At 40.6% G+C, this 25,534-nt stretch overlaps 1 protein-coding gene across 1 annotated transcript in view; it reads left to right on the top strand.

Annotated features, from left to right (window-relative positions):
• Positions 1–25,534, top strand: part of MCTP2 (multiple C2 and transmembrane domain containing 2) — a 137,824-nt gene that overhangs the window by 92,818 nt on the left and 19,472 nt on the right. The window contains exons 16-18 of the mRNA XM_026709428.2: positions 618–692; positions 1,599–1,718; positions 23,822–23,944. Coding sequence (XP_026565213.1) covers positions 618–692; positions 1,599–1,718; positions 23,822–23,944 — 318 coding nt within the window. The remainder of the gene's footprint in view (positions 1–617; positions 693–1,598; positions 1,719–23,821; positions 23,945–25,534) is intronic.

Genomic DNA, 25,534 nt, shown 5'->3' with positions numbered 1-25,534 from the left:
AGTCATCAGTCATGTTCTCCAGTTAGATGGCAGAAACTTCAGTCACCTGGTTACTATCTTTGAAAAACTATTCATGGAATTCACTTTCATTTTCCAAGTTGCTGCTCTGCTCTTTCAAACCCCTTTCCCCCCTTTCTTTCTGTTGGCAACTCTAAAAAGACCATAGAAATATTTTATGAATTGACACTCAGGTCTCTAACCTAGACTGTTGGCTTTTCAGCTGAGAAGCTCAGCACCTTAACCACAGAGCCTCTGGGCCACCCTAAACAAATAAATGGCTTCCTGAAAAATGGAAATTGCTGTTTTTCTCTCCCGATTCTGGCTTCATTATCGAGAGAGATCAGAACTGAGTTTACCTAAACCCCAGACCAGCTGCAATCCATTCCATAAACCATGGTTTATTCTGAATAACCTCTTCATGTGGGCATGTTTCTGGGTGACCTTTTCTCCAAGGCTGAAGAACAGTCTCAACAAGGGAGGTTTCAACTGTAGAGGAGTATTTAGATAAAAGGAATATTGGCAGAAGACATCCAGGTTTATGCTTGTCAGTGTGGTGGCTGAATGCTAAATGGAACCCTGAATTCTGGTGTTACGTGGTTGTTGCTACTTCATTTCAGATAAGAGCAAGCATCAGAACCTTTTTTCCACGCGAGAGGAGAAGTTTGGAAGACAACCGCAAGTTTTCCAAGAAGGTATGTCCATGCTGAGGCTCCTAGACAAAACCCTGTGGACCCCAGAATTCCATAACTCTACTCATTCTTTGGAAAGTGCCACATCTCCACATCCTTCAGGATGGAAGTTCTCAAGATCATTGTTAGACGATGAACATACAGGACAAGGAGATGGTTTAGAAACATTGATCTCTATTAGAAACTACAGGGATACCAGAGGATGTCCCAAAGGTGCTTTTCTAAAAGCAACTGGACTTTCTTGTTTTTTCTTTGAAGACGTTTCGCTTCTAATCCAAGAAGCTTCTTCAACTCCTCTTCTGAGCTGAAGAACTGAAGAAGCTTCTGGGATGAGAAGCGAAACCTTTTCAAAGACAAAAATAACAAGGAAGTCCAGCTGCCTTTTGAAAAAGCCCCTTTGGGACCACCTGGATGATTGAGAATAGATAGATATCCATAATATCCATAGATATTAGAGGATATTATATCAGCTATGATATCATCCAAATCACATCATTTGCATTATGGCCAAGGCAACCTCTGGACTTCCATGACATCACTTGCCCACCCCAGTAGAAGCTTAATGCTGAATAGGAATGTAAGATTCAGAATTGAATATAAGGAATTCATTGGGTTTCTTAATCAGGAAAGCCCCCTTTTCCCCCATCATGTTGCTTTCCAGAATTTTAGGAATGATGCATTGGTAGAGAACTGTCAATGTGCTCCAAGCCTGGTATAACACACCCATCTAACTATGAAAACAATTTAAACTTGTAAAATGCATACATAGAACAGAACAGATATGAACACATTACTCTGTTTGGCGGGGGGAGGGGGTATCTTGGCTGCCCAGTCTACGGTTAAAACCTCTCCTGCCACCCTGACCATCCTCTCCCTTATTTTCATTCCCTTGGCTGGGCTGCCCACCAGATCTTATCAAGAAATGTGGATCGGGTGAAACGGATCTCCATGGCAATTTGGAACACGATACAGTTCCTCCGAAGCTGCTTTCACTGGGAATCCCCTATAAGAAGCTTGATAGCTTTTGTGGTGAGTGGGATTAATTCTCATACCTAATTAAATGTGTGTGTTTTTTTTAAAGAGGACTTTGTAATTAGATAACTACTGAACTGCTGCTTTTTGGGGGGCTGGAGGAGATAATATATGTCTTGAAAGAAGATCTACAGTATACATTTCAAAGACCTGAAGAAGAGTGGATATGAAAACACTTCTCGCCCTTTGCTGAACCTTTTTTCTGGGGTGGAAGCGGAATTGTCCCCTGCCCTCCAAAACAAACCATGTTATGACCTGGAGTAATGCCCAAATACGTTTGCACGTGTGTATCTGTGTGCCCATGCATATTACTTTTTAGCCAAAAAACAGTTCTCCTTGCTAAATGAATAATTTAAAGTTCCCTGAAAAAAACAACAACCCAGAAATGAAAATTATTTTAGAAATTATTTTCCTGGCATGGGGAAGAAAAGAGTTTAGATTTATTGCATTGAAAACATAGCAAATTGTATAAGTTCAAGCTTTTAAAAAATTAAAGTACGGCATATTTAATATTATTTTCTTTTAAAAACATGTCCATTGGAAGTCTGTAGAGTTTCTCATTCATCCAAGTCATGGTTGTCCCAAAGGTGCTTTTTCAGGAGGCAACTGGACTTTCTTTGTTTTTTGAAGACATTTCACTGCTCATCCAAGAAAGTCCAGTTGCCTCCTGAAAAATCACCTTTGGCACAACTATGACTTGGATGACTGAGAGTCTCTACAGACTTTTAGCTATACAATTTGGGATGGACACTCTTCAAATAGTGTGGAAGTAGGAAAGGATTTCCAGGGGAAAAATTGCAGACTACAGTAACCAGGAGCATCACTCAGGTGACCCAGAGGACACAGATGAACCTCCAAGTGGCCTCAACTACTCTCTAAAAGGGTGCAAATGACCAGCTGTTTGCATGAAATATAAACCCTTCCTCACCATCTAGTCAGAGCTAAAGAAGCTTCTTGGTTGAGAAGCGAAATGTCTTCAAAGGAAAAAAAAAACAGAAAGTCCAGTTGTCTCCTGAAAAAACACCTATGGAATGTCCATTGGAAAATTTCAGCGTTTATAAGACAAAGGGTCGGGAGAGGCAAATACCTGGAGAACTTTCAATTCCAAAGCACTTTTTCCCCCCTGAGTTTTCAAAACTTAAAGTAGGGGGGAAAAATACTTAGAAGATTGAAAAGGAATAGGAAGCGATTTGCAGAAAAAGATGATTAAAAAGTGTACAAATCCACGCTGTGTTTATAGCAGGTTGGCAAGCATTTCTAATTAAATGATCTCGCGGAGCTTGTCGGAGCAAGCAATAACTGGCTGATGGAATAAAGCAATTGTATCAAATCTCTCTTTTTGAAATGAATTGCCCATCTCTTTAAAACAGAGTTCTAGGTAAGCCTTGGGCCAACCCTGTGAAGACTTGGCTGGACAGTGAAACACTTCGAGTTCTCAAACCCTTATTTCCCTTAGCTACCGCAAGCCAAATAACCACCCATAGGAACATCTCTGGATTTCTTTTATCTTCCAAATTATACTCTCTGGAACTACAGTTTATACAGTAGCTGTGTTGAGAGATTATACTTCAGAAAAATAGAAGAACAGAGCTGGAAGGGACCTTGGAGGTCTTCTAGTCCAATCCCCGCCTCAACCAGGAGACTGTCATGCCCCTGTCGGAGTCTAAATCTGAGGAGGAAGACAAACTGCTGACAGGGAGTGGGAATGAGGAAACTGGGGAAGGGCAAAGTCTGGCTGGGCAGAGCAGGAGAGAGGTAGAATAAGAGGGAAGCAGTTCAGAGGAAGACCCAGGCCCACCCCCTCTTCATCCTAGGGCATGCAGGGAGGAATGGAGAAGGGAGCAACGTGGGTTGCGTGACTTACGGGGGAGGAAAGGGCCCTGATTCCCTTCATTAGCTGCAGCTGGGAACACAATGTTTAAAAAGGGAAGCTGCGCACAGCAAACTGTTGGGAGCAAATTGTGAGTTGATCTGGTCTCTTCGTGGCTTATCTGTGTTCCTGCGTCTTCCCAACTGTATGAGTTTTGCCGTGCTTTCAAGTTTGAAATTCCTTCTCCTGCCCTGTCAAGTTAATTACTGCAGCTTGGTTTATTTGCAGTCTGTATGTATTTCGTTTTGGACTGAATTTTCTCCAGACGAAGGTAACTTGGACAATGGGGGCAAAGTTGGAGATAATAAAGGGACTCTTCTTGCTTATTTGACTGTGTTGCCTTTGTGCCATGACCTGGGTCATCACACAGTTTAGAGGAAGACCCAAGCCCACCCCCCCTTCATCCTAGAGCACGCAGGGTGCAATGGAGAAGAGAGCAATGTGGGTTGCGTGGCTTATGCGGGAGGAAAGGGCCCTGATTCCCTTCATTAGCCACAGCTGGGAATGAGAATTTAAAAGAGATGCATGCTGAGTGTGGCAGTTTCTGGGAGCAAATGTGAGTTATCTTGTGTTGATTGTGCTTATCTGCATTCCTGGAATCCTCCCAACCTGGCTGATTTACTGCCATGTCTTCATGTCTGAAATTCCTTCTCTTGCCCTGCCAGACAAATTACCTTGCCTTGATTGGACTTATAGTTACAGTTTGTGTTGACCATTTTTTGGACTTGATTCTCTGCAGCCAAAGGCTGTTCCTGGGAGAGTTTTTCTCCAGCCAGAAGGTAACCAGGACATTGGGGTCAAAGCTGGAGCAAATAAAGGGACTCTTTTCTTGAAAACCTCCAAAGTTTGATAATCCATAAATGTGTGTCAGTTATCAAGTATCTGAACATAAATCCATGGGGATGCTGCAACGGTCATAAGTGTGAAAAATGGCCATAAGACCCCCTTTTTTTTTCAATTCCATTGTAAGTTTGAACGAATGTTTGTTGTAAGTCGAGGAGCCAATTATTATGTATATATTGCAATTGTTAAACACCTGAATGTTGATCATGTGACTGTGGGGGTACTGAAATGGTAAATTTGATTCCAAGTTCTAAGTCATTTTCTTTTCAAGGCCACTGTAACTTTGAAGGGATGCTGAACGAATGGTTGAAAATTGAGGGATATCTGGGTAAACCGTGGGGTCCTTGGTGCTTTCTGAGCTTGGTTGTTTTCTTGCAGATGTTTCGTTACCACACAAGGTAACACCATCAGGGTTAGAAGGCAGTGGGGTATGCAAAGAGGAAGAGGAGGAAGTCTGTGGAGTCTTTGGTGCTTTCTGAGCTTGGTTGTTTTCTTGCAGACGTTTCGTTACCTCACTAGGTAACTTCATCAGTGCATATAATATAAGTCATATACAAATATAAACTTTCAAGCTACCTTTTTGAGACCAATCTTATGATGACATAAAAAAAAAATATGTTTACAAACAGTCTGGAGAATCTTATCCTAGAAAGGTTTATCCTGCTTTATGGAGCCAGTATCTACTATTGCAGAACATACAATGCAATATAAAGGTTGGTTTTAAACATTGAATGGCTGTTGTGAGGAATTGTGCTTCACTGCACATGTTGCTTAGGACTCCCCCACCTCCCAAATAATTATCCCTTCTATCAAGAGTTCCTGGTGAATTAATGACAATTATGTCACTGAATGAAATTATAGTTTTTCTTAATGCAATTACAGTAATCTGAGGGAAATTAAAGAACAAGTTCAACTATCCCCTTTCTTTAACTTCCTGGAAAAGCCCATCAGAATGTTTTCCAAGGAATACTGCAAGCAGGAATTAAAGCTAACCTCCTGCATTCCTTGTCAATCTATCCTCCAAGCATCTGAGGGCAGGACAAGAAACAATGGATGGAAACTAATCAAGGAGAGAAGCAACCTAGAACTAAGGAGACATTTCCTGACAGTTAGAACAATTAATCAACTTGCTTCCAGAAGTTGTGAATGCTCCAACACCGGAAGCTTTTAAGAAGAAATTGGACAACCATTTGTTTGAAATGGTATAGGGGGTTGGACTAGAAGACCTCCAAGGTCCCCTCCATCTATTCTATTCTATTCTATTCTATTCTATTCTATTCTATTCTATTCTATTCTATTCTATTCTATTCCTATTTCTATTTACTCTACTTTACATTTAGAATAGAATAGAATAGAATAGAATAGAATAGAATAGAATAGAATAGAATAGAATAGAATAGAATAGAATAGAATAGAATTCTTTATTGGCCAAGTGTGACTGGACACACAAGGAATTTGTCTTTGGTGCACAAGCTCTCAGTGTACATAAAAAGAAAAGATACATTCTTCACTCTATTCTATAGGACCATTTTCTATATTATTTATGTTGCATTGTATTTTTATTATGGATAGCGCTAGCAGGAGCAAAATCAATTTTGTTGTATATATGTACAATGACAATAAAGGTTGTTATTATTATTCTATTCTATTCTATATTCTGTTCTATTCTACCCCTATTCCTAAATTGTCCCATTGGGTCTCCAGTTGGCAGAGCCAGGTCTTCAGGCTCTGAGGAAAAAGGCGATTGTATGCTTTCCAGCCATTTTTCCCTGCCCATCTCCTACACACACACACACACACACACACACACACACACACCTGGTTTTCATCTCTCACTTTGCACTCTAGGAACTGCGGTAGAGCAGAAGGCCAGAAGACATGAACTCATTACTTTCCATGAGTTTTTGCAATAATCCTGTGAACCATAAAAAAAAAAAAAAAACCAGGGCAGGTCCCTGACTTCTCCACCTCTTGGCCTGAGAGATACTTATCTCCTTTGGTGGTATGAAGCTAAATGGCGGGGAAAGAGATTTAGATTGCTCACTTCCTCACAGGCTTTGCTAAGAGGGCCTAGTTATCTCTTGATGAAAGGCTACAAGGGCTAGACTGGCAAGTTAAGAAGAAAGCATTGGATGTTGAGTGGAAAGCTTCCTGAAGAAAGGCAGGGCCAAATCGGTTCTCTTGGGTTGACAAGAACGCTACACAAAAATCTTGGTTTGAAAGATGTATTTTAGAATGATGGCTTTGTCATCCTTCTTGGTTCATCATTAGAGTGGACACAATTATTGTTGAAGTCATTGAACTCTCAGAGGGTTATGATGTCTGTCCATCCTTCCATCCATCAATTTATTATTGATCTATCTATCATCTACCTACCTACCTACCTGTCTATCATAGACAGCTATCATCCATCCATCCATCAATCCATCCATCTATCTGCTATATGTCTGTCATCTATCTATCATGTCATCTATCTTCTACAACTATCATCCATCCAGATACATATTACATACTTCTTCAGTATTATTATTTTTAAAATACAAAATTAAAAGATAAAAGAAAAAGTTTTTTTTTTTAAAAAAAGAAAAATTCAGGTAAGAAAAAAGTAAAAATGCAAGAAAGAGGAAAGAAAAGAAACAAAAATAAAAGAATGACTTCTGACTTACTTTGGTAGCACAATATCCACACTATCATTGTAGTCTTCTGGGATGGGGTATTAGTTATTCTCAGAGTTTGGTGGTTTTCTTACAGACTATTTCGTTACTGAGCTAGGTAACGTTATCAGTACTCTTCCAGGATGTTTTTGACGTTCCAGTCTAGCCAAACTGAATGCATAATATTCCAGTAGAATATTGTGTTTTTTTGACCTAGTTCATCAGCAAGCTTAACAAAAGATGTTTTTCTGTACAGGCAACCCTTGACTGGTCATTTAATGACAATTTGAAGTTAGGACAGACTTTCCCAAAACTACTTATGACCTGTTTTCAGAGTTACAACAGCAACACACCACCCTGTGGTCATATGATTGCATTTTGGGCATTGGGCAATCTTATAGCTATTTGCAGTGTTCCTCAGTCACGTGATCACGATTTGTGACAAATTTCAAGTATTTCCCCCACCCCCACCCCCACCCAATACACCCAAAACAAAATCCAACCATTGGGGAAAATGGGTTTGCTTAATGACTGCCCCATTAGCTTTACAACTATAGCATCCATGAATGATTATTGTAGAAAATAGTTGTGATTTCAAATATACTCATGCAATGCCTCCACTTACGACAACAATGGCTCATTCCAGACTCAGTTACCATCGTAAGTTGAGAAATGACTTGTATTCATAAAAGAGCAATGGACCAGGTGTCTTTTCTATACACAGAAAAATAAACTTAACTTTACAGAATGGAGATAATAAGTCTAGCTCAGTCGCTGGCATGTGGTCCTTATACGATCGCCCTGAGCTGCAGCTAGTTCCCTTAGATGATGAGATTTATTTTCCCGGTGAATTTGCTTTTGCTGTGGGCCACCTTGTATGCCTTCACTTTCATGCCCCCTCAGTTTGTGGATGGATAACTGTGATGCAGAGTGCATTGAAATGCTAGAATACTTCATTTGTCTTAACATACAAACTACAAACAGGCAGCTGTCGGTAAATGGGTAGGGAGATACAACCAGATTTGGTTCTGAATCCGGCGGGACGTTAGAAATTTCCCACCTGGAATTCCTTATGTGAGGCCTTGCAGAAGAAGATAGTTAAATCTAGATTACATTATTTTTATTTCCCCCAAAAAGAGAAGTTCCTGTAGGTGGCAATGTACAATCAAGAATGGTAAAAACTTCAGTTTCCACACCCTTCCGTTTCCCTCCGTTCGTCTGGCTTATACCATCCTTTGCTCATCTCGTTTATTCCAAATGATTGTTAGTATTATTATTAGTAATATTATTTTAGCCCAGCCCACTTCACTGAGTTGTTATGGAGGGGAAAAAATAGGAGGCAGGCGCATTATTATGCATGCTACCTTAAACTGTACAAAATAAAGGCTGTATATTTTCATTGCTGCTTCTTACTGCTTTTATTAAAAATGTGCAGGAAGTTTGGAGTCAAAGGGAAGGAGTGGAATTCCCTCACAGACATATACTCTTATCAAGACAACAAAGAGTGCTAATTCTCCATTCTTTTTCCTGTAATTTTCTCCAGCCAAGTCCATTCTGAGGAAAATAGAGTCTAATGCATTAGAAAACTTAAACATCAAAATGCTACCTTCTGGCTACAATTCATAGAAAATAACCATGAAATGATCTTGGAGTGGAATATCCACAGAGCTTTGAGTGCCACGCCAAGGACAACGAAATGTAATTTCGCTTCCCCATCCTTCAATTTTCTAAAAGTGATCCAGATTCTGGCAGGTTGAGAGGTCAGCTACTTTGCGGATACGTAAGCAATGATTCCTGTTGGTTGAATGTCGTGGGCAGGAATGGAAGATCAGAAGGCTGGAAGATCATACACTCCTTAGGAGTTAATTTCTTGTGTCTTTGTGATATGTTGTAGCAGATGAATTGGCAAGTATTAATGAGCTTGCTAAAAGTTAGAAAAACCACTTAATTCCTCAATGTCTGTGGAGATTCCAGGTCATGGTTGTCCCAAAGATATATATATTTTTTCCCCCAAGAGGCAACCGGACTTCCTTGTTTTTCTTTGAAGACATTTCACTTCTCATCCAAGAACCTTCTTCAGCTCTGACTGGATGGTGGGGAAGAAGAGCCGAAGAAGCTTCTTGGGTGAGAAGCAAAATGTCTTTAGAGAAAAACAAGGAACTCCAGTTGCCTCTTAGGGGGGAAGAAAAAAGCACCTTTGAGACTCTTAATTCCTCAATTCCCCCATCCAGCTGGCAATTACATTACTCTTTCTTTCTACTTTAAAAATTGTAGATGCACCACCTTGACTCAACTTCATCAGTTCCCCAATCTACTGAAAATTGATGGGGGGGAGGAGGGGGGGGGAGAAAATTCTCAGCCTGGACTATTGGAAGGATTATAGTAGCATTCAAAAAGAAAGCAGGCCAGGCGTCATTAAGCAAGATAAACATCTGAATACAGAAATGACAATTAGAGCATCATAGGGCTGGAAGGGACTTGGGAGGTCTTCTAATCTAACCCCTTGCCCAAGGCAGGAATCCACATACCATCATCAACAAATGTTTGTCCAATCATCTCTTCCTGAAAACCTCCAGTGATGGAGGACCCCAAACTCCCAAGAGGCAAGGTAGAATCATGGGGCTGGAAGGAACATTGGAAATCTTCTACTCCAATTCCGTGCCCAAGACAGGAGTCCTTATACTATCCCAATCAAACATTTGTCCAATCTAGTTTTGAAAACCTCCAGTGATGGAGGACCCACAACACCAGGAGCCAAGCTGTTCCATTGCTTAATTGTTCTCTCTGTCAGGAAATTAATCTTTAGTTCTAGGTTGGATCTCTCCTTAAATAGTTTCCATCCGTTGCTTCTTGTCCTGCCTTCAGGCACTTTGGCGAATAGGTTGACTCCTTCTTCTTCATGGCAGCCCCTCAAATATTGAAACACTGCTATCATACCAAAGCTGTTCCACTGTTTGATAATTCCCACTGTCAGGAAATTTGTCCTTATTTCCAGGTTGGATCTCCCTCTAAGGACCTTCATTGCTTCTTGTTTCACCTTCAGGTATTAATGGTGAATACATCGATGTCCTCTTCCCTGTGGCAGCTGCCCATCAAGTGTTAGAAGGCCATTATCATGTCTCCCCTTAGTCTTCTCTTCATTAAACTAGACATACCTAGTTCCTTTAACCGTTCTTAGTAGGATTTTGTCTCTAGAACCCTTATCTTTGTTACTCTTCTCTGCACTCTGTTTAGAGCCTTAGCATTTTCTTTTTATATCGTGGTGACCAGAACTGGATGCAATAGTCCAAATGTGGCTTTATTGGTATTGTATTGAGCAATACTATCCTGTAGGCTATGTTGGCTTTGTTGGTAGCTGCAAAATTCATAGTTAAGTAGTGGTCCACTAGGACTCCTGGATCCTTCTCATGGGTGCTACTGTTGAATCGGGTACTCTACCTATTCGTCTGGTCCTTCCCGCCTAAGTGCAGGAAAATGGATGGATTTATTTGCAATATTCAATTGTTTTAACAGATTAGCATAGTTGGAAGGGACCTTGTAGATCTTGTAGTCCAACCCTCCATCCAAGCAGGAGAGCCTACACCCGTGATGGCGAACCTATGGCACACATGCCAGAAGTGGCATGAAGAGCTGCCGGCACGTGAGAGGTCACCCGGAAGAGCCCAACTGCTCATCTGCGTGCGCCGCCCGCCCAACAGCTTATTATCTGGTGCCCATGCACGGGGTGCATGGGAGACATGTGCGCATAGAGGCATGGGGTGCGGGGAAGTCTTGTGCGCATGCGTAGAGATGCACAGCATGCACAGGGAATCGTGTGCACATGCACAGAGACGCGTGGTGCAGGGGGGAATGCACGCATGCATGTGCAGAGACATGTGGGGCTCAGGGGGGTCATGCTTGCATGTGCAGGGGACATGGGGGGCCAGCGTGAATTGCCTTTTGGGTGCTGGCACATGAGCGCGCGCACAATTTTTGGCACAAGAGCTGAAAAAGATTAGCTACCACTGCCCTACACCATTTTGGACAGATGGCAGTCCAGTCTCTTCTTGAAAGCCTCCAGTGATGAAGCTCCCACAACTTCTGAAGGCAACTTCTGTTCCACTGGTTGATTGTTCTCACTGTCAGAAAGTTTCTCCTTATTTCCAGGTTGAATCTCCCCTTACTTAGTTTCCATCCATTGTTCCTTGTCTGGCCTTCAGCGGCTTTAGAAAATAGCTTTATGATGTACACAAAAGGTGGTATTTAATTTTGTTGTCCGAGATGCAATGACAATAAAGTAAACTAACTAACAGATAGAAATGACAGTCCATATAATTCCTCTGCAGAACTATATCAGCTACTCCTTGGGCAGTCTGAGCTTTCTGAGTTGACATAGGAAGAAGGTTCTAATGCTTATTTCCAGTCCTACATCAATGCTGCTTGAGATTCCATTGTATTTTTATTTAGCAATTCAGCAGGGGATTTAGCAATTTTTCTTGCTCAGTAGCAGAATGAATCTATATATATAAAAGCGAAATACCACTCATGCATCATCACAAAATCTCCAGAACCATAAAAGCCTAAAACTTGAAATTTGGCACTTATGTTCCTCTTGGCTTCTAGGGGCTCACTAAGAAAAGATTTTTTGAAATGACCATCAGAGCATTAGTATTTCGTATATTATTATTAACACGCTCTGATGCTAAAGACTTTTACTCCCTCTCCCCACTGAAAAAAAATCTGTTCCAAATGCAAAACACAAGCAAAGAGGAGTTTCAGTTTTAGTTTCACAGCAGCAACCAGCTTCAGTACAGAACAGTTGAGCTAAGCCATGCCCAGTCTTCTTGCTGTCTCCTTCTTGCTGACACGGCAAATTCTATTTCACTTTCCAAACAGCCCTCAACTCTCTCACACACTGACAGGACGCTAGCCAGATGAATACCGATGGATGCTGGTAGGCAGAATTTTTTCCCCTTATTTTCCTCCCCCAAAATTAAACCCGACCACATAGTTTCGTAGCGAAGGATGGCTGTCAAGGTAGTTCTTTATATTCACAAAATTCCAGGTCTGATATTTGCTCCGCCCTCTTCTCCAGAAAAGAGAAATGATAGTTTGACTTGGGATGAGATAGCTAGGTAAATATTTTTCTGAGGGTGATTTAGTTTTCCTTTCGTTTGGCATCCCTCAAAAGGGGTAGAACCATATCAGTAATTTAGTTATTCAATGTCTTTAAGATTTGGGGCTGTATATAAATATGATAAAGAGCAATTGCAATTACACAGCCAGGCTCACACGTACATGCTTGCGCGGTTGGTTCGAAAGACCTCTGACGTCCCTTTCTATTCTGTCATTCTCTAGTCTGCCTTCCCAAATAAGAAACGTTTAATTTAATAACTTAAGGCGTTTCTTTAGGCTTTATAAAATGAGTGCTATTTGGTGGTGCTAATTGTCATCGTATCCAAAAAGATCATAATTCTGCCAAAGTGTTTCATTATCATGTTAGCCACTTGTGTAATTCAAAAGGGGGAAAGGAGAAGCTTATGAAAAACTTGTTACAAGCAACCCGATTTGGGAGGATGGCGGTGGTAAGACTTAATTTTTTTACCAAGTTGTCAAGCAATATTTCAGTACCTTTGAGTACAGCTAGTCCCCTTTCTGCTTTGTTCTTCGGGGTTGCTGGATTACAGCTCCCATTGTCCCCAATTAGAGTGTTCAGAATTCTCCATTTTAGTTTGCACACTGATTCCAAAATGTGAAATCAGAAGAATGGATTTTTTATTTTATTTTTTGGCTTAACTGAACACGTTAAACAACTTTGCAAAGAAGCCTGCGTATATTTTTTGGGGTGGGGAAAAGTGTGCAAATATTAAACCTTCAACTTGATGAACCGAGTATGACAGTTTCTAAGGAAAGGGAAACTTGAGCACCTGAAATTAGCACATTTGTAAAAAGGAGAAATTTCAGAGAATCTGTAATGGAGAGATTTATCTCCCGTAAGGGGTCAAACTAACATGACCTCAGAAATTTCTCCTTTCTCCCACTGTGTTCCCTTTCCTTTCCTGGTTAAGCAGGTGTGAAGTAACAATATTCTAATTTATTTTTTTCATTTCAAGGGGGTTATTGATAGGCGTTTTCAAAGCTTGGCTGGGTAGATCCTGTTATTCTAGCGAAAAGGCCAGGAAATGAGAATGTAAATGATTGGAGCGCAGAAAAAAGCCATCAGTTTAATCAGCGGGCTTATCTTTGCACAGTGTTTTAGCTTAAGGCCACCGGAACAATGAGACCAACTCACAAGATCCCATGAAGAGCAATGGGTTCTCTGCCCAGTTGCTGGGTGGGCATGGCCATGGTGGGCGTGGCCTAGTCAGCCTCCTGCATCACAGCGGGGGTGGGGGTGGGGTGTCTTTGCCCTTCCCGGGCTCCGGAGGCTCTCTGGAAGTCAGAAACGGGCCCCTTTCTGGCCTTCCCAAACTTCCGGGAGGCCCATTTTTCATCCTCCCCAAGCATCCGTGTGTGCCCTGCACTTCCCTGCATCCAAAATGAGCCATGTGGGGACTCCTGGGAGGAGAGGGGTGAGCAGGGCCAGACACAGGAGTGGGATTTGGGGCTTCTCCAAACTGCACAGAATCTTAGCTGGAAGGATCTCTTGAACCCCTACGAACCCCCAGCAGCCCAGCCCTGATTATATCTAATAATAGTCATTTCTACAAAAGTCTATCCATCTAATCTATAAAATCCAAAGCCAAAGTTACATTCTTTTCCACTTCAAGCATGAAATTCAGAAGCGGTTTCCTCTGAAACACTTTCTCAAAGGAGGGAAATTTGCAAGAATTTTGGGGGGATTGTTGTCGCTGAGTAGTGAAGGCTAGACACACAGACACACAGACGTCCTGTCCAACCTCACACCAACAGCTTCTTCTTCCTTGTATGCCAACACGTCCGGTGTGTCACCTCACCATTGTGTTCTACCCCGCCCAGTGTTTCATCTGTATATAAAAATTAAAAATTCAAGCAAAAATCTGGCCTGCGTGGAAAAAGAGGGTCCTCCTGGGCATGCGGTTCATTATGCACATTTATTTAATTACTAAAACACTTGAGATGTTTCTCTCTCTCTCTCTCTTGCCTGCCCTTGATTTCAACTGAAAGAGTTAGACCTGTTATTTAGCATGGAATATTTGAAGCAGCCAGAAAGGGATGAGCCTTTGCTTTTTTCCCCCATCAATCTAGTCGCAGTATTTATTAATAATAGAATAGAATTCTTTATTGGCCAAGTGTGATTGGACACACAAGGAATTTGTCTTGGTGCATAAGCTGTCGCTGTAGATACGAAAAACAAAGCAGTATAATCATAAAGTACCAATAGGAAACAGAGAAAAGATGAGAAGGAGAAAAGGAGTAGAGTAGAGTAGAATAGAATAGAATGGAATGGAATGGAGTAGAGTAGAGTAGAGTAGAGTAGAGTAGAGTAGAGTAGGGTAGGGTAGGGTAGGGTAGGGTAGGGTAGGGTAGGGTAGGGTAGGATAGGATAGGATAGGATAGGATAGGATAGGATAGGATAGGATAGGATAGAATAGAATAGAATAGAATAGAATAGAATTCTTTATTGGTCAAGTGTGACACAAAGAATTTGTCTTTGGTGCAGATGCTCTCAGTGTACATCAGAGAAAAAATACATTCGTCAAGAAACAAGAATCATCAGGTACAACACTTAGTAATAGCCATAGAGTACAATAAGCAATCAAATCATACTAGGAAACACTCAATATAAATCATTAGGATACAAGCAACAAGGTTATAGTCATATAGTCATAAGTGGGAGGAGATGGGTGAAAGTCTGACAGTATTTATTTATTAATAAATACTAAAAAAAAAAACAGTAAGTATTTATTAATAAAGCATCTTGGAGAGTGTAAGTTTATGGGAGAGAGATCTCCCATGTTTATTGTATGTGCCTAGTCTGTTCGTAATCTGGGGGCTACATAGAGTACAATAAGCAATCAAATCATACTAGGAAACACTCAATATAAATCATTAGGATACAAGCAACAAGGTTATAGTCATATAGTCATAAGTGGGAGGAGATGGGTGAAAGTCTGACAGTATTTATTTATTAATAAATACTAAAAAAAAACAGTAAGTATTTATTAATAAAGCATCTTGGAGAGTGTAAGTTTATGGGAGAGAGATCTCCCATGTTTATTGTATGTGCCTAGTCTGTTCGTAATCTGGGGGCTACACCCATTCAAGTGAACCTAGAATTTTCTCCTTCCCAATCTTGTGAGATAAAATATGCCTCACGTCTTCTGAAATCATCAAATCCCGAGAGTCTGTATCCCTGCCATGTCATCCATGATCTTGAAATGTTAGGCAGCATTGGCTTATTTGTTCACAGTGCTCAGGTGGAAATACAGGCGGTCCTCAACGTACGACCATCATTGAGCCCAAAATTTATGTTGCTAAGTGGAAACATGGGTGAAGTGAGTTTTGCCCCATTTAATGACCTTTCTTGGCAAAGTTGTTAAGTGAATCATTGCAGTCGTTCCGTTAGTAACCCGGTTGTTAAGTGAATCTGGCTTCCCCATGGACTTTGCTTGTCAGAGGGCTGCAAAAGTTGATCCTGTGGCCCTGTGGGACATCGCAACCGTCATAAATATGAACCAGTGGCCAAGCCCCTGAATTTTGATCACATGGCTATGGGGATGCTACAAGTTGTAAGTGTGAAAAAGGTCACCAGTCACTTTTTAAAAAAATAAACCTTTATTGAAAAATTAAAACATTAAAATACAAAATACAATACAAATAATTAAAATGAGAGTGTTATATATATTACAATCCATTTTGATAGTGCTTAAATTTCAATTCTTATTCTAGTGCATATTTTATACTCCCGTTTGTTTGTACGTATGTATGTACACACACACATCTCCCTATCTTTCTACATTATACATTCCTTATTTATTTAATTGCTTATTTCTGACGTTTATCCAATGGTACCAATTTTCCCATACTTTATAATAAACTGAGTCATCCTTCTCTTTTAATTCGAATGAGAGTTTGTCCATTTCTTCACAGTCAAAGATCTTCTGGATAATTAAACTATCTGTCAGCATAGAATCTCCTTTCCAACATTGTGCGAGTGCTAATCTCGCTGCTGTTATTATATGCAGGATTAAACATTTTATTTCTTTTGTGTAATTCCCTTTAATAATTCCCAGAAGGAATAATTCTGCTTTAAATCCTATTTGGACTTTCGTAATTTCTTTTAACCATTTTCGTATTTTGGTCCAATATTTCTTAACTTTTGGACAAAGCCACTATACGTGAAAGAAGGTACCCTGTAATTGCTTACGTTTCCAACAGTTTGGATTTCAATTGGGATACATTTTAGCCAGTCTCGAGGGGCTAGATACCACCAATAGCACATTTTATATTGATTTTCTTTATGTGATTTTGATTTTATTATTGTATAGTTTCTTTTACCAAATCTTTTCCCAATCCTCCAATTCTATATTATGTTCCAAATTCCTGGCCTACACTCTCAATGGTCCTTTCACTATTTCTTCTGCTAAATCGTATTCTAATAAGTAGTATGTATCTTTGATGTCAATTTTTCCTCTGTACCTGTCATTAATTTATCTAATTGATTAGGTTCTATCTCTATTTTGAATTCCTCTTGGTCTTTTTTATATTTTGATTTTAATTGGAGGTACGGCATCCAGTCTATATTTAGTCCCAGATCTTTTAGTTCCTGGTTGGTCTTTAATGCTCCTTGGGGGTCCAAAATTTCATAATATCTGGCCATTCTTCCTAGATCTAATGTATTGGGGTAGATCATTGCCTCTATAGTAGATATTCATTCTGGGATTTTTATATAATGTTTATTTTTAATTTCTTCCCATTTTTGTATTAGAGAGTCCCTTAGCATATGTCTATAAAAATATGTATGGGCCTTGCCCCTGGGACTCCACATGAAGGCATGCCACCCTGCCTGTAGATTATATCCTTCTAAAAATAAAATTCTTTTATTCCTTAAATTTACCGATTCTTTAATCCATGTTAGGACTGCTGCTTTATAGTAGGTTTCCCAAGCTGGGAGTCCAAAGCCACCTCTGCTTCTATTATCCTGCAGTGAACTTAATTTTATTCTTACTCTTTGGCCACCCGCACAAATTTTGTGGTTATTTTGTTTAATTCTGGAAAAAAATTCTTGTCTAATTTCACAGGGATCGTTTGAAACAAATAAAGTAGTCACTTTTTTCATTGTAACTTTGAACTGTGGTACGTTAAAGGCTACCTGTACTGATTTCTGGAAGGATTAGCAATCCTCTCAAGAGTTTGCCTGCTCATACCTGTTGGATCACTTTCTGAGAAGGCGGTAGCATAGATGGTTGTATCTTTTTGCTTCTTGGGGATAAAAATGGCTTAAAGATGATCACTTCGATCAAGTCAGAATGATTTGAATCTCATTTCTTCCCTTTCTTGTTTTTCCTTCAATAGCTGTTTTGTCTCATAAGAATCAGGAAAGAGCAACCATATTAGTAGCTATTAAGTGTTGTAGAACACTGTTGATCTGCATTATAAAGAAGGTATGAACTTTGATTTAATGCAAGCAAAGCTAAGTAAGAATGTAGCCAACAGAAACCTTATCCCATCTGTTTCAAGGACATCAGAAATCAGGAACAGAGGTGGAAGGAACCTTGGAGGTCCCCTGCTCAAGCAAGAGACCCTATACCATTTCAGACAGTTCCTTCTTTTCTTAAAAACTTCCAGTGATGAAGCACCCACAACTTCTGATGGCAAGCTGTTCCACTGGTTAATTCTTCTCAGTGTTAGGGAGTTGCTCCTTGACTTCCTGCTCAAGGAGAAGTTGCTCCTCACCTTGATTCATTTCCATCCATTGTTTCTTGTAAGCTGAAAGACAAAATTGGAGTCACCAAATCCATTCCAAGTTCAATGGAGGAATCCAAACTAAGCCATCGTAGAAGATGACTCTTTAGTTGACCATCTCCAAGAAAGCCCACCCCTTCTCACTCATTAGTTCTATCGTTGAGCGGCTTGTAGTGTTAGGACTTCTTCTTCTTCTTCTTCTTTTTTTTCATCTGGAGACTCTACTCCTTGAGACCTTTGTTTTCTAACCACCTTTCACTCTGATGAAAAAGGACAAGCCTTGACCTTCTACAGTATGGCATCATTTCAGGTATTTGAAGAATGCTGACATGTCCATCCTCGGTGTCCTTTTCCCCAGTCTTCCTTGACAGAAATTTAATTTCTAATTCTTGATCTTCCTTCTTGTTCCTGTCTGCAGTGGTTCCAGTTTGCCTGAACCTATTGAATTCCTTTAAATAAAAATGCCAAATGTACATTTGATCGCTCTAAGCATCAACTTTATGTCCAAAATAATATCTGGTTACTACCTGGGCTTGATAAATCAAAATAGAAATTCAGTAGTATCTGACTGGAGCTCAATCCTTTGTTTAGAATAATTCCACCTGTCCAGCAAAAAAGACAAAGGTAAGTTGGGATGACAGGGCATATCCAGAGGATGAAACCCAGAACATAGAAAACAGAATAATAGAGTTGTAAGGGACCATAGAGATCTTCTAGTCCAAACCCTTGATCGAGCAGGAGACCCTATACCGTTTCAGATAAAAGATTGTACAGTCTCTTTTTCGAAAGCTTCCAGTAATGGAGCATCCAGAACTTCTGAAGGCAAACTATTCCATTGATTGATTGTTCTTACCATTGGGAAATTTCTCCTTAGTTATAGGTTGCTTCTCTCCTTGGTTAGTTTCCATCCACTGTTTTTTGCCTTGCCTTTTGGTGCTCTATTTCTATTAAGTTATGGGTGCTCCATCACTGGAAGTTTTTAAGAAGAAATTGGACAGCCATTTGTCTGCCTGTGTTTCCTGCTTGAGAGGGGGTTGGATTTGAATACATCCAAGGTCTTTTCCAACTGTGTTATTCTGTCATGCTGTTGTTCTTCTGTTGTCCTTCTGTTATTCTGGTTGGGGCAGGTTACACCTGCCATTTTGTGAAGCAGGAAAGCCATTCTTGAATGGTAGCCATTTCCTGGGAGTCTCCAGTCATGGTCTCAGAATTTCCAAAGATGACCATTGGCACATACGAGGTTTAAAATAATGTTCAATTAGTTCCTCACAAGGGTGAGGAAGGCATTGTTGTTCTGCTTATTGGAAAGTATCTGAGCCAGATGGAGCACCATGAACTCACATTCATTCTGTACTAGAGCTTGGGTTTGCCTGTGGCTCTGAAAACATGTCCTCACATCACACTTCCATGGGTGTTGTTCGGTTGTTCCCTTTCATGGATGTTTTCCAAAATGGTCAGGAGGCTGTGGAGTTGCCTACAGCATCTTCAACAGCCTGATTTTCCACAGGGCGTCAACTTTTTGACCTTGGGGTCCCTGGAACAGTAGTAAGATTTAACTTTGGATTTCAAACATTAGGCAAAGCAACTAATGTTGGTTTGAAGGTATCAGCTAGTCTCAAAACTGCATGTCACATGCCTTAAGTTCTCGTTCGGCTTTATTGTTTTTTTTTTTTAAAGCACACATGCCTGCTTTAAATTCCTTCCTTCCCTGTCCTTTTTTCAGATGGTTTTGTGCTTGGAAAGTGAATGACCTGAGGGATTCGGGGCAGTTTTATTGCCTAGTCATGCTGTTGGCAATATTATGGGCTCTCCTTGTTCTCCACCCTTCCTGTTAATTTAGAAACAGAGATATATTCAAAATGCCATCTGATTATTTTAGTGCATTCTGTAATGCAGGCGTTATGGGTCAATAAAAGTGGCAACTGTGTTTAAATCTCCTGTGGATTTGGGTTAGTAGCACATATGCAAAGCTCATCCCCTCCCTTTTCTGACTGTGACCCTTTATATTTTATGTGCTGTTGTACCATAAAAGAGTGATTTCCTTCTATGGCACGAGAAGAAGAGTGGTTCAACTTGGCTCAAACCTGAACAGGAATGGGGGGTGGGTTGGAAATGATCCATGCTTAGAATGACTCCAGGGTAGGAAAAATGGAAGCAGCAGACAAGCCATTTTACGTTGAAATAGCAGTTCAGGAATGGAAGGATTGTACACACAGTGGGAAAAAATCAGTCCTTTGGAAAGCATTGGATCAAGGAACAAGGGTCGGCCTCACTAATTGACTCTGGAAGAGATCCGTTGGGAATTAATGCTTGGAAGTCATTTCATAGAATCATCAGGCTGGAAGGATTTGGAAATCTTCTAGTGTAATCTCTTGCTTCAAGGCAGGAGACCTAATACCAGGGGTGTCAAACATAAGGCCCACAGGGTGAATCTGGCCCATGATGTGGTCGGATCCAACCCTCAGGGCCGTCCTGAAAAATGTAACATCAGGCCAGCATCGCCTCGGCCCTGTCTACCCAATGCGAACCCACCCAGTCGGCCCAGTGAGTGAGCCACGGCCACCCAATTGACCCAATCAGACACACCCACATAGCCCTCCAAGGTCAACCACAGCCCTGATGTGGCCCTAATGAAATTGAGTTTGACACCCCTGGCCTTTGGTCATTTGACACAAGTGGTTGTCCAGTCTCTTCTTAAAAGCCTCCAGTGATGGAGCACCTACAACTTCTGAAGGCAAGCCATTCCATTGATTCTCACTGTCAGAAGATTTCTTCTTCCTTCTAGGTTGGATCTCTCCTTAACAAGCTTCCACCCACTATTTCTTGTCCTGCCCTCAGGTGCTTTGGAGAATAAGTCAATCCCCTCTTCTCCATGACAGCTCCTTGAGTATCGAAAGACATCATGTCCCCTCTAATCCTTCCCTTTGATAGGCATACCTAGTTCCTTCAATCATTTATTGTCTCATTCAACCTCCAGTCTCCTTATCATATTTACTGCTCTTCTCTGCACTCTTTATAGGATCTCAACCTCTTTGTCCCCCAAATATTTGTATTAGGTTATTAAGTATTACAAAATACAAAAGTAAATAAAGGAACAATGAGGAGGAAAGGGAAAGCGGGAAGAGAAGTGAGGAAAGATAGGGAAAAGAAGAGAAAAAGAAACATTGACTTCCTACTCTCTCTGTTGCAGTAAAGTAAGGCATTAGCATCAAATCACAGCTTTTTGGTTTTCCATAATAATATAAACGAGTCATTTCTATAAAGATCTATCAGTCTAATCGGTAAAACCTGAAGTCATAATTGCATTCTTTTCCACATCAAGCATGAAATTCAGAAGCTGTTTCTGTGTGGAAATAAAAGTACTTCTGTTAGGATCCCAACATCTTTTTTTGCAGTATGGTGACCAGAACTAGACATAATATTCTTTCAGTTTACATTCAGTCCTTTTTCTGGAATCGAGGTGAGTGGTAGCCCATCTTAGGCTGTGAGTTGCTCTTAAGACTCTGGTGCTTAAGAACAGTTCAGATTCCTTCTCTCCAGAGCTCTGAGGTCAACATGGTGGTTCTATATTAGCGGGGCCCCTGTTGTATTTCTCTACTCTTTCTCATTCTGGTTGTTTTAGTGTGGGGTACAACTGTTTTTGGGTGGAGTTTGTAAACTGCCCAGAATCTTCTGGAATAGCAGTTGCTACTTTGGACTTCAGCTCTGCCTTTTAGGCACTTCCCCAAAACAGATTTCTAGGGGAATTTTTGGTCTTTGGCAAAAAAAGTTGTCAATCTCTCCTCAGCCATCAGCCTGAAAGGATAGTAAACACTATCTTAATAGTGAAAGCGGGAGTTTCTATCAAAGCAGCCGCGCACTTGTATCAAAGGGGTAATAGCCGCTCTCTGATGTTGCTTGAACTTGAGCAAATGAAGCAGAATCTTGGTTAATCCTTGGCTGGATCCCCATTAGGAAGCGGTGGGAAACTGTTCCTGTAGGGTTGCAAAGAGAACTTTTGTGTCTTTTTCTTGCTCTTCCCATCCATGTACTTAGGAGCTGAACTTTCCTCGAGGGTGACTTTACCACACACTCACTTAATCTGGGCTGTTGAAACCCAGCTGCCAAGGAGAAATATTTACACATGAAATGGCACATGCCCAGGCCACCAGAGTCTGTGGGTGCCTTAAAACACAAGGATTTCAGCCTTCTGAGAAATTGTGTTGTGCAAGGATGCCTTCCTCAAATACTTTGTACAGCTTTTGTCCAAATAATACTAGTTCTAATTTAGAAATGTAATTGTATTACTGGTGTATATCATTTAGGACTCCAGTGGGGTCTGTGGCAATTCACCACAGCCAACTTGCCATGGCCAACTCACCATGGCCTATTTGCCATGGTAAACTCACCACAGCCTGCTTGCCATGGCCAACTTACCATGGCCTACTTGCCATGGCCAACTTACCATAGCCAACTTACCATGGCCTACATGCCATGGCCAACTCACCACAGCCTACTTGCCATGGCCAACTTACCATGGCCTACTTGCCATGGCCAACTCACCACAGTTTACTTACCATGGCCAACTCACCATGGCCTACTTGCCATGGCCAACTCATCACAACCAACTCATCACAGCCAACTTTCCATGGCCAACTCATCACAGCCAACTCACCATGGCCAACTCGCTGCAGGTTAACTTGCTGCAGGACAAGAGTTACACTAATATCAAAGAAATAGTGGAACAGAATCAATAAAGAAAGGATGCAAAAGGAGAAACAGAATGAAATTTGAAAGGCAAAAATTAAAATCTTTTAAAAAAATAATTAAATAGAATTGTTATTATTGGCCCGCAGCAAGTTGTCTCATGATGAATTGTCCTGCAGCAAGTTAGCCACAGTGAGTTGGCTATGGCAAGTTGTCCCATTCTGCCCCCAGTGAATCCCTTCTTTCTCAACTGAGCCTATGCTGTTTCCATGGTCAGATTCCCTCCCTGTGGAACTTTTCCATCTCAGGTGAATTTGGAATGGGTTATCTGTTTTCTATTTAAAGAAAACTCTACAAAGGGAAAATGTGAAATCTGAGTAAACTTAGGACTCCCAGCTCAGGGGCAGCTACTTGGAGACAGATGTTGATGAGATGGGCAAATGTCAATTGGCAGGGTTGGATGGTCCTTGGATGGGCAAGGACCAAGCTTTGCATTTGGGGAGGCATCCTAAGGAAGGGATGGTTTTAGGGAGCCCCTTTCTGATTCTTCTTTTCCATCTGTAGTTTCCTTACACGGTCATTTCCATTTACTTCCCATCTCAACACAAATAACTACACCTGTGGTTTTCATCCCACCAAGAGCTCCCTCGTGATCAAAACAATAGGATTGGAGATGTTCCTTTACCAAGAAATTGAGTTCTGCTGGAGGCAACTTTTCCCTACCCCGTTACATTGCGGGCGTGTGTCTCTATTTGCAGATTGTACCTATTTCCTATATTCATAATCATGTTTATTCTTATACCTATCATCTTGTAAGCGATTGACAAATCAAATCAAACCAATAAAATCATAATAGGTGCTTGAAACCCCTTGTATAGATTTATCCGCTTTCCTTGTTGATATGCATGTAAGATTTAAAAGGAGTAGGTAATGCAAGATTACACTTGGACCAAGAAATATAAAAGCATCCAGGCTGACGTATCTGACATGAATGCAAACCTCAGGAGGACGGGCGTCAGAGGTTAACAGAGAGGCACAAAGCTACGGGCCTCATTTTCAGATACAAAGCCTTGAAAGCTTTCTTCTCTGTATCTTTCTTGTTCTCCGTTAATGTTATCTTTTGACTTCGGGGGGAGTTTAATGCAAATAATGTAGCTAACCTCCCTCTTCCCTTTTGTCAGGTGTTCGTGACCACAGTGTGGCATTTTGAGCCCTACATGGTGCCCTTAGCGTTGTTGATGCTCTTTGTGTACAACATCTCCCTTAGCAGTCCTGACAAAGCCTTAATCACACAAGACCCTCAGGTAGGTATGATGTGTGTGTATGTGTGTGTGTGTGTGTGTGTGTGTGTGTGTGTGTGCTATTTTTTTCAGATCCACCTGGGACTTAATTTGTGGTGTAGGAAGTTAGCACTTAGCCTCTCCTAGAAAAAATGAAATATCCTAGGAAATGTTTAAAAGATCTATCTATCTATCTATCTATCTATCTATCTATCTATCTATCTATCTATCTATCTATCTATCTATCTATCTATCTCTATCTATTTATCATCTCTTTATCTAATAGTCTATAGTTTGAGTGAATGAAGAGAGAATATACAACCTTATTCTTTGAATAACTTGGAACCAATCTGTTTCATCTTGTTTTGCCTGGATTTCTTCCCTGTGGATAGGTTTGGCATGAGGACAGTGAGATGGTCTGGAATTTCCATTTTCCTAAGTATGTTAGTCCACACAATCAGAGGCCTATCTATATTTAGTGAAACACATACGTACTTTTTGTGGGCATGTTTTCAGTTTAGCAATTATCTAGCATGCATCAGCAATAATGTCTCTTGTTCTCTACTTTTTCTTAAAACCAGCGCAGAACATCTGGCATTTCCTTTTCATGTAGGACTCTAATATGTGTCTGATGTTTCTACCAATTATTTCTGTAGCATGTGAAATTAATTATATCGTATGATAGTTTGCAATTCTGCTAGGTCTTCTGTCTTACTACTGATGTGAATATTGACATTTACTAATCAGTTGGTCCTTACATTGTTTGCCAGATTTGTTGGCATAGTGTGGCTAAACAATTACTGATGTTTTTTATTGTGTGTCATATACCTGTAGATATCTCATCAATTCCTGAAGCTTTTTGCCTTGATAATGACCAGGAGAATTGAATAACTGAATAACAGAGTTGGAAGGGACCTTGGAGGTCTTCTAGTCCAACCCCCTGCTCAGGCAGGAAATTTTATACCATTTCAGACAAATCGTTGTCCAATCTCTTCTTTAAAATCTCCAGTGTTGGAGCATTTACAACTTCTGGAGGCAAGCCATTCCATTGATTAATGGTTCTTATTGTCAGGAAATTTCTGCTTAGTTCTAGCTTGATTTTCTCCTTGACCAGTTTCCATCCACTGTTGATTGAAATTACTTCATATTCTTGTCTGTTCTAGAAGTTTCAATAAATAGGGAGTATCTTCCAAACTATTTTGGATGTTCACCCTCCTACAGTTCAGTAGACATCTCCCGTCTCTGTTTGATTTTATTTGAATCAGTTCCCATCCATATATTGGCAACTTTTAGGAAACAAATTCAAAGTTTGAACCTCTGTCTGAGTTCCCTTGGAAAGCTATTCTTGTTTTTCTATGTCTGCTTCTATGTCTTTACAAATGTTGCCTGTTGCTTCTCATCTCTTCTAACATCTCCCTGACATTCTTTGTTCAGTTCCTGCCTGAGATCCTTGTCATTCTTGGCCTGGACTTCTCTTCTGTTCTTGGCAATTTCCGCTGTCTCTTCTATCATCATTTGTTTTCTTCTGTTTCCTCATCTTTGGCAGTCTCTTTCCACATTCACCCATAGCAACTTTTCTTGATTTCTGTGACCTTAATAAAGATTTCATTTCAT

Source organism: Pseudonaja textilis, chromosome 13 (genome assembly GCF_049901715.1).
Source record: "Pseudonaja textilis isolate UNSWEBS1 chromosome 13, rPseTex1.2, whole genome shotgun sequence".
NCBI lineage: Eukaryota > Metazoa > Chordata > Lepidosauria > Squamata > Elapidae > Pseudonaja > Pseudonaja textilis.
Note: the sequence above shows the minus strand (reverse complement) of the source record. Positions and strands in the feature narration are given on the sequence as shown.